This window comes from Sceloporus occidentalis, unplaced genomic scaffold (assembly GCF_023333645.1).
Source record: "Sceloporus occidentalis isolate IW3139 unplaced genomic scaffold, rSceOcc1.0.p SCAF_85, whole genome shotgun sequence".
NCBI classification, from domain to species: Eukaryota; Metazoa; Chordata; class Lepidosauria; order Squamata; family Phrynosomatidae; genus Sceloporus; species Sceloporus occidentalis.
The window spans coordinates 3,711,384-3,723,416 of NW_028317065.1; the positions used below are offsets into that span (position 1 = coordinate 3,711,384).

General features: G+C 38.5%; 1 protein-coding gene across 1 annotated transcript in view; it reads right to left on the minus strand.

Annotated features, from left to right (window-relative positions):
• The window catches only part of LOC149285080 (diacylglycerol kinase theta-like), an 85,141-nt gene that overhangs the window by 39,435 nt on the left and 33,673 nt on the right, over positions 1-12,033 (minus strand). Inside the window, exons 3-5 of the mRNA XM_089495864.1 lie at positions 10,894-10,996; positions 4,907-4,992; positions 713-838 (exon numbers count right to left, since the gene is read on the minus strand). Coding sequence (XP_089351990.1) covers positions 713-838; positions 4,907-4,992; positions 10,894-10,996 — 315 coding nt within the window. The remainder of the gene's footprint in view (positions 1-712; positions 839-4,906; positions 4,993-10,893; positions 10,997-12,033) is intronic.

Consider the following 12,033-nt stretch of genomic DNA (forward strand, 5'->3'; position numbering starts at 1 on the left):
GGGACTCTAGGGATGATTACAGGCAGGGGCCCAAGGAAATGCCTAGGGTCCAATTTTTCCATATTTAAATTTTATTTTTTTTACAAAGATTAGCTGTTTGTTATTGTATTAAACATATTTTTTTTTACTCCAAGCCCCATCACATTACATCAATATGCGTTAGAAAATCAGGAAAAGAGGGGCATGGATGGTGTGCTGATTCGGTGGCGCAACGGGCCACTTGACTAGACTTGCCCCCCAGGCCTTAGGCTGCCAGCCCTCCCCTGACTGCAGTGGTGGGAGCGTGAGGCGTCTGTCTCGGGTGCCGGCGCTTCACGCTGAGCGCCGGCATATGACGTCATATGCCGGCGCTCAGCAGTGAAGCCGTGCGCACCGCGGCAGAGCTGCGAGACAGAGGCCGGTAAGTGACCTACAAAGGGGTGTAGGGAGAGGGTAGATAATGAGAAGGGGGGGTAGGGAGAGGGTAGATAGTGAGAAGGGGGGTATGGAGAGGGTAGATAGCCTGAGAAGGGGGGGTAGGGAGAGGGTAGATAGTGAGAAGGGGGGGTAGGGAGAGGGTAGATAATGAGAAGGGGGAGAAGGAGAGGTTAGATAGCCTGAGAAGGGGGTAGATGGGTTGGGGGTGGGGGGGCCTTAACAGATTCTCGCACCGGGGCCCTGAGGCTTCTAGTTATGCCCCTGTGGTAGCGACTGAACGAGCGAAAACTCATACCTGAATACCACACCATTCGCATCTGATTCCAGAGAGAACTTCAGAAGACCCACATGTTTTCTTGCAAACCTCACACCGCGCACTTGAAGAGAAATTTCCCTCTCGCCAGTGATGGTGATAGGTGTCCTAAAAGAAGAAAAGAAGAAAAATAATCCAAAAAATTGATGGGAAATACTGCTACTTTAGAAATTTCTTCCCTGTCCATTACTGACACATGTTTCTATAACGGTAACAAAATACCTTTAACAATTACTATAGAAAAAGAATCCAGCTGAAGCTGACTGGTGGTGAGCATATCATGTGGCAGTAGATGTGTTTGGTCAAACACATCACTTGCAAGCCAAATATCTGGGGGACAGGGCAAGGGGCAAATGCATTTAAGAGGTTTTCGTAGAATCCCTTAATGCATTTTCAAGGGAAACTACATGAAAATGTATGTGCATTAAAGTGTATATGATGGCTAGAGTGTCCCTTCAAACCACTGGTTAAGTTTCTCGTACCTTGTTCAGGGTGGGCGATGTTCAGTTTTTAAAAACAACTTGTATATGTTGTTCTACAAGATTAAAATACATACTCCCAAGATCTGGCTTGAATTAATTTTAATAAACATATTATTTTAACTACAGGATTTCCCTGCCCGGAATGTCTAGTGTATACTATTTAAATACAAATGTGTGGCTTATATTTAACCTGATTTTATTCTTAGCCTTGTTCTGATTATTGTTGTTATAGTCATCTGGGAAGATTGCCAAGAATTCATGTACGGGGAATGCTAGGTAAGGCTCCACGTTGTGCACATGTGCTGCTCTAAAGTCCTTGATGACTACACATCTATGGATAGTAAAGGACGTTTCTATCATGATGTAGGGAAGGTAAAGAGAGATTAATAACACGTTGTTCATAGACCATAATAATTATACACATTATCTACAATTACTGTGACAAAAGGCAGGAAAGGTGCATATTTGGACTCATTTTGTCCCTTCTTAAATAATATACACGTTGGCACATGGCTGTCTTTGCTTTCAAAAACTTGATATTACTAATTTCCCAATATGTGTAGGTTGCATCCACATGGCACCAAGTGAGAGCCCAGAATTCTGTGAGATGACCTTATGTCCTCTGTTGTATAGTACCGTTCTGGCAGTCTAGAATTTTTTTGTAGAATTAGTAGGATTTTCATAACCCGGCATGATTTTATTACCTACCTTCTAATTAAGGAAAAGATTGATTAAGGTAGTATTTGTGGAACATGAAATCTTGGTAGGATTTTTTAGGTAATGGGGAACTTTCACCAACATAAAGACATATAGTTTCCAATGAAACTTTGTGGAAGCCAAGGCAGGTGGCAGCCTGTTGGCAAAGCCAGCATATATAATAAATTATCACCCTTTTCTTCAAACGTCAACAACTTCACAACAAGGGCAATAAGCTAGATAACTTTCCCCTTGGTATACATAATAGGTGGGTTTTTAATAGGTATATGTTGCCTATTTTAGTACATAAACACTGTTACCTGGGTTTATTTAGTGTTTAGAACTGTAAAATGTAGGATATTGTGAAAGTGACAGATCTGCTTTCAATTATTATGATTGGTACATGAGTTGGAGCGATTTCACCTCTGCCATCTAGTCACTGGGGACACAAATTCTGATTTTTTGCATTTTTTATTTAGAAACTTGCTTATGAAGATAGCTGATCACAGTGGGCACATAATGTGAGAACATGCGTGACATCAATTAAGAATTTCAAATAATATCTATGTTGCAAAGCAGTATGTTTTCAGTTGTGTGAAATGTTCATTGCTGTTGCAACAGGTGAAAAGATATTCAATATAATTTACTATTCATTATTAAACATTTATTTAGGTTTGTGTTAAGGTAACGGAAAAATACACCAAATCTGTAACATCCATATTAAATATTTCTGGAATACAAAACTGCCTTTTTTAAGTGCCCTAAAACTGACCCCCCCCCCAAAAAAAAGTTTTGAATTGAAAAGTCTATTGAGCCTTTATAAGCCGGTATGTCTCCTGTCTTGGGAAATGTAGAGTATCCTATATGAACACAAAACTAGGGCTTAAATAAATGGCCATGCGGCCTAAGTGAGGCTCTTCATCCCACCCCTTTCAAGACGCGATGTGCCGCTCAAGGGGGCGGCCTTACACGGAACAGCTCCCCGTGAAAAGGAAGAGTTGGGTGTTATAGGTGGAAGGGGACCCATATTCAAAGGGGGGCTGCCTTGGGACAACAATGAAATACAAGTAGGGGGTATAAGTACACAACAGGGTGGTTGGGGCATCACACAAATCAATACACAAAGGGGGGTGGGTGCCTGGGGGCAATACACATGGGTACATTAACCAGTACAAAAACACACACAAAACAAACCAGCGTGGAAGGCATTTTTTATGCTTGGTGGGTGTTTTATGGGTGTTGGTATGGCAGAGCCTGCCATGGTGTGTGTTTGTGTGTGGGTGTGGCAGAGCCTGTCCTGGTAGGTGCGATTGGGTGTTGGTGTGGCAGAGCCTGTCATGGTGTGTGTGTATTTGTGTGTTGGTGTGGCAGAGGCTGTCCTGGTGTGTGTGTTTGTGTGTCGGTGTGGCAGAGCCTGTCCTGGTGTGTTTGGGTGTCGTTGTGGCAGAGCCTGTCCTGGTGTGTGTGTGTTTGGGTGTCGCTGTGGCAGAGCCTGTCCTGGTGTGTGTGTGTTTGGGTGTCGCTGTGGCAGAGCCTGTCCTGGTGTGTGTGTGGGTGTCGCTGTGGCAGAGCCTGTCCTGGTGTGTATTTGTTTGTCTGTTTCCTGGCACTTTACTTTTTGTAGGAATAAATTGAACTGTTTAATTTTTACTTATCCAGAGATAAAACACCCTGCTGAATTTGTAGTCACTTCAGAGGCCAAAACTTTCTAGACCCAGAAATCAGTGAGAGGAAAAGTAAAGGTTTTGCATAAAGTAAAGTAAATCGATCTGCATATTTTATTGAAAAAGGATTACCGTATTTGCTCGATTATAAGACGACCCCCCAAAATCTGAATATTAATTTAGGAAAAAAAGAAAAGGCCTGAATATAAGACGGCCCTATAGGAAAAAGGTTTTACTAGTAAATGTTAATTCATGTAAACTATTTTTTTTAATAAAAGCTATGATTGAGAAAAATATATTATTTTGTTTTTATTTCCTTTTATTTTCCAACCTGCCCCCCAGTCATGCACATCTGCACCCAGGCTTGCCACTCTGCCCAAGAAATGCCTTATACCCCCTATATGCCACTGTGCCCCATGATATGCCTTTTAACCCTCTAAGTGCCACTGTGCCCCATGATATCCCTTTTAACCCTCTATATGCCACTTTGCCCCATGATATGCCTTTTGATCCCCTATGTGCCACTCTGCCTCCAGAATTGCCTTATACCCCTATATGCCACTCTGGCATTTAGGGAGTTAAAAGGCATATTATAGGGCAGAGTGGCATATAGGGAGGTATAAGGCATTTCAGGAGGCAGAGTGGCATAAAGGGGGTTTAAACGCATATCTGGAGGCAGAGTGGCATCAAGGGGGTTAAAAGGCATATCATAGAACACTCTGCCTACAGAAATGTCTTATGCCCCCCATTTAACACCCCCCCAAACTTACCAGTGCTTCTGGTGTGTAGTCGGGACAGCAGGCAGACGTCTACACGATTCGCGTAGGCAACTTCCGCTGCAGCCGGAAGGAGGTGCTGTTAGCAGCGGGGGTTGTCTGCGTCCATCGCGCATACACCCTCCGGCTGTCAGAGAGAATTCCCCACAGACCTCTATTTGAGGTCTGATTATAAGACAACCCTGATTATAAGACGAGGGGTATTTTTCAGAGAATTTGCTCTGAAAAATTTTTTTTTTTAGATAATCGAGCAAATACCGTAGTGGCAGTAAATTGTGGCAACAGGCATCCCGTGTATGATGACTTTTTTTAGTGTAGTGATGAACTCCCAATATCACCACATCACATCAATATGAGTTAGAAAATCAGGAAAAGATGAGCATGGATGGTGGGCTGATTCGGTGGCGCAACGGGCCACTTGACTAGACTTGCCCCCCAGGCCTTAGGCTTCCAGCCCTCCCCTGACCTAATACAGCTTCACAGGTTCTGGTCCATTTGTCTAATTTCGACACTGGTCTTCACTGTGGGTGAATTTCCATAAAATGTGTGCTAACTTACGTGATCCTGCTCACCCCCATGGTGGCACTGTCGGCAGTCACTGCAAGTGAACAGGACACAGTCTGTATGTACATGGAGTTCACACACTAAAAGACAAAAGGTACAATCAGGAATCGCGTTTACAGAAACAGTTTGGTTTCATACAGAGATTAGAGCATGTGCCTACACATAGAACATATACCACACTGTATTATCCTTATGTTTAAAGGTGCTGTTCCACCAAGACAAAACATTAACCGCTCTCTCTCTGAGCAAAAAACCCTTATTTCTGGGAAGGCGTTGGGTATAAAGACTAATATAGTTACAAAAGCGTTACATTCTGAGTAGGTGTAACACAACCTTTAATGATATTATGACTAAACATATTGTAGTTTCATATACATAACACATCCAATGCACCCACTGGTGATAATGCATAAGGAGTTTTCAGCCTGATGTCTTTGCTATTCGGTCATGTCTATTTAACAGAGCTATTCTTTGTTGAGGGAGGAAAATGTCCATTGAAAACATATGTTTTTACATATTGTCTGTCTGCTTATCAGCCAGTCTGTGGAACACGCAATTATTTATCACCCACCAAGTGTGAAAATAGGGGGAGAGCAATTCAAACAAGGACTATGTACCGCTCATGGACTCTTTTTCCCTTGGCGTTATTAGCTAATCATTTTTGCATTCAGGTAAACCTCAATGTAAATCCAAATCCCCTTTGACTACTAAATAGTGGCATTCAGGAAATATGCCCATTGAACGTAACCGGCAACTACAACAAAAGAGAAACCGCAGCTTTTACTCGCACAGTAGACACAGATCTTGAGTGCAGTTACAGAGCCATTTCAGAGACAGCAAGAAAACTTACAAGGAGGTAAACGGCTATACACAGATATTTTATAAACTTTGTTTATGTATGAAATTTGACTTATAACGTCACTTTGTATTCATATATATTGTAGTTTGATGGAATTTGATGGCGCTATATAAAACAAATAATAATAATAATGTCTCCCTTCTGTATTTTCTGTAAAGCTTTACATCTAAATAATAATAATATAAATCTAAGGCCAGGCAACAAGAACACTTTATATAATAAAAATCTCCACTCCGACTAGTTAATCGTTGCATATAATTATCTTTAGCTGACTTTAAACTGAAAACATATCATTACATGAATGGGGATCTTCCCATATTATGACCACGTATATATTTATGCAGCCAAATGTGTGTCATTACCTGCACAAGCTACAATGTCTCCCTTTATTACGACCCCTAGCAAAAGCAACACAGTAATTTAGACTTCCCTAATGGTGAGTCAGGACAAAACATCAAATCAACAGTAAATTAATAAAGATAATCATATAGCGCGTTGTGCAAGTACTTCTTTTACATAAGGAAACATTAAGCAATCTACGTATTGCGTCTTGTTTATGGTAACTTAAGGAACTGGCTATTAAAATGGTCTCTATTTATAACTCATAGAAAATAGATTAGGATAATCAGAGGACACATTTCCTTCACATTATAAAAAAATTATGTTTAACAATTTAAAATAATAATAAAAATAAATAAAAATAACCGTTGATTTCATTTTTAGGGCTGGTCAACTTTACTATTATATAAGACTGGCCAAAACTGGGGTGCTTTGACGTGGTGGAGGGCTAAGTAATATATGGCCATATCGTGTGATGGAATCCCCAATATTCATGCTTTAACAATTTTTTATTAATGTACATAAAATAAAACTAAAATGAAATAGTTTTATTTTATGTGCATTGATATACATATATATACACATTGTGGGACATGTGTCAAAAGAGCTTTCATCTGCCAAATTCTTTACTTTCAGCACAACTATCATATTTTATTGTAGTGCACTTCACATTTTATATTTTTTTTAAAAAAAATATTTACTGGGTGTGTGTTGTATGTACATCTTGATCATTTCAGCAGCACCCCAAAATTTTAATATCTATATGTTCTCTAAGGTGAGCTTCTCTTTTTGCATATTTTCCACGTTTATTAAATAAACCATAGAACCAACCATATGAACTTCCTGTTCGCAGGATGTGCATGATTACTCCTCCCATTCAAGTTACATATCTACCTTATTGGCAAGTTGGCAATTGTGGGTGATTTGTTAAGGCAGCCTTTGTAATTGAGGAGAAGGGAGAGAACTTCGGGACAGGACACTGACTACATCACTTTAGTTTGATCTGCTTATATCAAAGACTTATTTAGGCAATATGTATAAACATGTACAAAGCTACTGTGCATCACCTCCTTGGGTCTTGACCCCATGATACAACAAACCAGTCCACGCCATCCATAAAATAACACTCTCATTAGCTCCAGCTTCCTTTTCATTAATTTTGACCATCTGCTTCATAAAACATGGTAATGTGGTAATTACAACATACAGTTGCATCTTTCATCATGGAATGGTACGAAATATGTGATGAACCCAACACTATAAGCTCTAAAAGAAGTATAATGAAGCTGGTAATGAGAGTATGTGCTAAAGAGGTGTTTACATCAATTTTGTCGCAACCCATAGCTTTACTCACACCTTGGAAGGTTGAAGAGTTCACGTTCTAAATTGTTAAGCCTAATGACTTCAAACAAACAGCTCACTTACCTGTGTGAGTCATTACACATTTAAGAGAAACAAACTGTTTAAAGCCCTAGTCTATTTGTTCAACTTGTGTTGAATACACATTTACTAATTCGGGTGCTTCTTTATGGAGGTTGCAGTCAACAGCAGGTTCGACAAGACACATTTCAGGATGTGAGGTCACTAAGAGAAGCAATGGTTTTCAGCTCTGACCACATGATGTTCCTCATCGAACCGCTAGAAAAAGAGACAAAATGCCAAGCTAGCATATGCCCTACATTTCCAAGGCTAGATTTAGTTACTAAACCTGCCAATTAGAGGAAATCCATAAACAAATCCAAACTCAAATTGGAGGCAACCGCCATGTAAGATGAAGGTCACCAGTTGGCACACAACTCAGCAAAATGATGTACTGCTTCACAAGCCTTTACTTCCTGAAGGCACCTGATACATACCCTGACTCACCTTTCAAGTTTTACAATTATATCTTGGAATGTAAAACTCAGGGTACTGTGAATAAGCACAAAAGGTATTTATGAGTCTCTGCATTTCCTGATACTAGAGGATGGTTATAAAAAATAATAGGTAAATAGTAAAAGGATTCTCTGGGCCAAACATATGACGAGCATCATTTATATTTTTTACTGTTAAAGTACTGTTAGTAAGTATTTAATTAACACCTAACAGAAAGAGACTGTTTACAATAGTTATTTAAGAGATCATTTTGTCACGGTAATAATGAGTGGAGATGTTCCTTCTGTTTAAATGCTTCTCATATTTCAGAGAAAACAAAATAGCTAACATAAGATAATAAATAATCAAAATATGGACTTGGAACAGCCAAACGCTACAACTAGAAAAGAGACGTAGGTTATGTTTGTTCATAAGCCACAAGGCCAACCTTCCCTCTGATGTTTCTATAGCAAGGGGGTAGCCGGCAAGTAATTTTCCTCTTGTTTTAGTATTAAACTCCGATGATGCTCAGCTAGTCTATGTCTAGCTTACTAGCATGGGAAAATAACGGGACTTGTAGTTCCATAGCAGCCAAAGAGTGTATTGCCGACAACATTTGTCCTAAACCAGCCAATGCTCGTAGGTTTTACCCATACGTAAGTATTCCATGGACACAACCGAATGGTATGCTTTAAACCTCCAAATAATCAGAAAATAATATTTTTCCAAGATAAAGAAATCGGACAGGAAAAGGTTTTTTTTTCATAGTCTGTATATATTCAAAATTGTCTTTGCATTAGCTATAATATAGTTACTGGAAGTAGTTCCATAATTATTTTTTTATTTAAGAAAAACTAGCCAAATAAAAAAAATGAAAAAAAACCCCACTTTTTTTTCTTCCAACTTATTTTTTATATAAAATGTATCTTGAAGTGAATACCAATTTTTCCACCCGTCATAAGATATCTTGCACAAAAGACCAGTTTATCCCTCAGGCTATGACTGTAATAGAGTCTCAATGCAGGGCTTAATGTTGGTCTGAAAGATGTATAAATGTATCTTGTCAGTTGTTAGCATATGCATGGACCCAAGAGTATAATTAACTCCCAGCTAAGACAAAATGCCAACGTGATGTATTTTCTTTTCTATTTTTTTCAGCAAGACTGTGTGCTAGAATAAAATAAAAAAGGAACAAAAATGTTCATGAAGACATTTGGGGATTTATTTACAAACGAACGGAAAAAAAATGCAATTAAAGGTGCTGTTCCAACTACTCTGCTGGAAACATTATTCCTAGTATTGTTAAATGTCCATATCCTACCCAGAAATAACTCTTAAATTTTTGTCAGGAACACTTTATTTTCATGTGATAAAAAGGGTGACACTGACCGGATGTTGCCATACCATGAAGAAAAAAAAAAAAAGATTATAAAGTGTTTCTGTGTTGTTTTGCAATTAAGCATAAAATGGAAGCTCTGCTAATGTTTTATTTGTTTTACATACCAGAGAGTACAGTTAATGTATTAAGAACAACACTTTTAAGATATTGTGGAAAAAGAGAGCATGAAGTTCCTGACTATAACACAACCTAATAATAGCCTTTGTGCTCACGTCTAGATTATTAAAATACAAATGGCAAATTAACTCAAGCTCCTCCACGCCTCCTATTCTCTTACATATGTATTGGTTAATACAATGAAAGGGGCTACAGAGCAAATGTGTTTAAATCTTGAGATACAGGCATAGTAATTCTGTATGTGTATGTGTCTGAGCACAGCTAGTCATATCTGCTATCGTAAGATGCATTATTATTGGCAATGATCATTTGTCCTAATTTTGAGATGACCTGGAACTGAGGAAGATGACTGGCCACTATGGTGTTAAACTAAGGGGTTATGTATAAATAAACTTTTTTATGGTCCTTAATATTGGACCCTGTTTTGGACTCCGGTATACCTTAGACCAGCCGTTGATTATGCCACATGTCATTTGTTTTGTTTTTGGTTTTTTAACCTACTTCACTATAATAGATTTCCTTGGTTAGTAATGCTTTGATCTTCTCTTTTCTCGTAAAGGAAATACAGAGTCAGAAAATACACAGGCAGCAGATGCTCAAAACAGTCATAGAAAGAATATTTTAAAAAAAACCCAAAAAAACAACCTTTTCTGGAGGAGTAAAAGTATTTGCAAAGCACTTTCCCACTATGAAAAACACTGATTTGTAAAATCACAAGATCACACGTCCTGTAGTTTATGTCCTGGAACTAATGCACATATTCAGACACACAAGCACACAGATACTCTGCCCTAACACACACAGACACATCAAACTAATTAGACACTCAGCACTAACACACACCCAGACACTCTCACAAACATACCAAGATACTCAACACAACCAGACACAAACACTAACATACCCAAAGACACATGTTCATATGTTCAGCAGGCGAATTAAAAGGCAGATCTGATGTCCCCAACCGACCCACTAACACTATTGAAGACTTCTGCTCAGCGCCGCACACCCTTAAAAGACAGAGAGTCCAGATATGATGCAGAGAGGCCTGCCCTGGGTCAGAAAGGGTAGATTAAGACTATCATTTTGGGAGTCTTTGTTTTTGAAAGAAAAACACATTTTGTCCATTAAAATTACATCAAGTGCATCAGAAATACAGTGAATGATTACTGTAGCTGGAAACAGTTGCTTTTTAATGGAATATCTTCATAGGCGTTCAGAGGTCCTTTATCAGCGACCATCACTGTATTCCAAAGGCATGTTGTGTTCGCTAATCCAACTTTACGTTTTAAAGGCTAATTAATCATCAGAAAACTCTTTTGCAATTGTGTTAGCACAGCTATAAATGTCCTTGTTTTCCTAGAACAAAACCGTTGAAACATTAGTGTATACATTAATAAAACTGGAGCTTACCTTCACAACGTAAAGCCAAGCTATCATCTAGGTGCTTTCTACACACAGCGCAAAACTTCTTTTTATAATGCCCAGGTGATCGGAAACAATGAGATACTGGAACCTTAAAAAAATAGACAAAATAATAATATAGTTAAATGGCAGATATTTTTTATGTAAATCAATTCTAGTAAGCACTAGCAGTAGATATATGAGAATATTACACTGTCATATCAGAAGGCCATACTTTTTTCGAAGTCTACATGATACCAAATAAGAACCTTTGGTCATGCTATACTTAGACCTACCAACACAGATAAACTTGTTTACCACATCAGTAATCACATTTATGAGAAATTACAAAGGAAGTCCAGTCCAACAGCTACATTAAAATTATCAAGGTATGACTGAACATGCAAACCTGGCCTGATCTGTTGTATGGCACTTAAAGAAGAATGATTAAATTTCATGTATTTTAGCATGAGGAACTTTAAAGGGGAACACCCATTGTTCTTTTGTTCTGTATGTGACATTTTTATATTGCCTGTAGGGTACATAGCAATGTGTGCTAAATAGGTTTTTGTTACTTGAAGCAGAAGGGTTGGAATGCACAACATTTTGCCTAGGTTTGTGCTACAGTTGGATGCCCATGTACCCAGCCAGACTTCAGGCACTAAGGGGCAGTAATAGCCTGAGCTGACATCAGAAGCCAGAGTGTTGTCACAAATAAACACATTTTACTATTTTCGTGCCACTACTTGGCTTGCGTAAGGACTCCATTTGTAGGAGGGCTGCAACTAACGATTATTTTAATAATCGATTAGTTGGCCGATTATTTTTTCGATTAATCGGATACAAAAATGCAATTTTTTTAAAATTTAAAATAATGTAATAAAAAACTTACAATTTACACTTTCATCTCTTTATTGCAATGGCCTCTCTCTCTCTCTCTCTATTCACCTTCTTATTTTACTGACATAATAAAAGCTACAAGAACCCAAACACAGTGTTTCTCAAACTAGGTTTTAATACAAAGTTATTAGTAAATATTAATTCATATGTTAACTATTTTTCATATTTAATAAAAACTATGAGAAAAAAGCCTTGTTTATATTTTCTTTTATTTACCAAACTGCCCCCAGTTATGTACATCTGACCCCC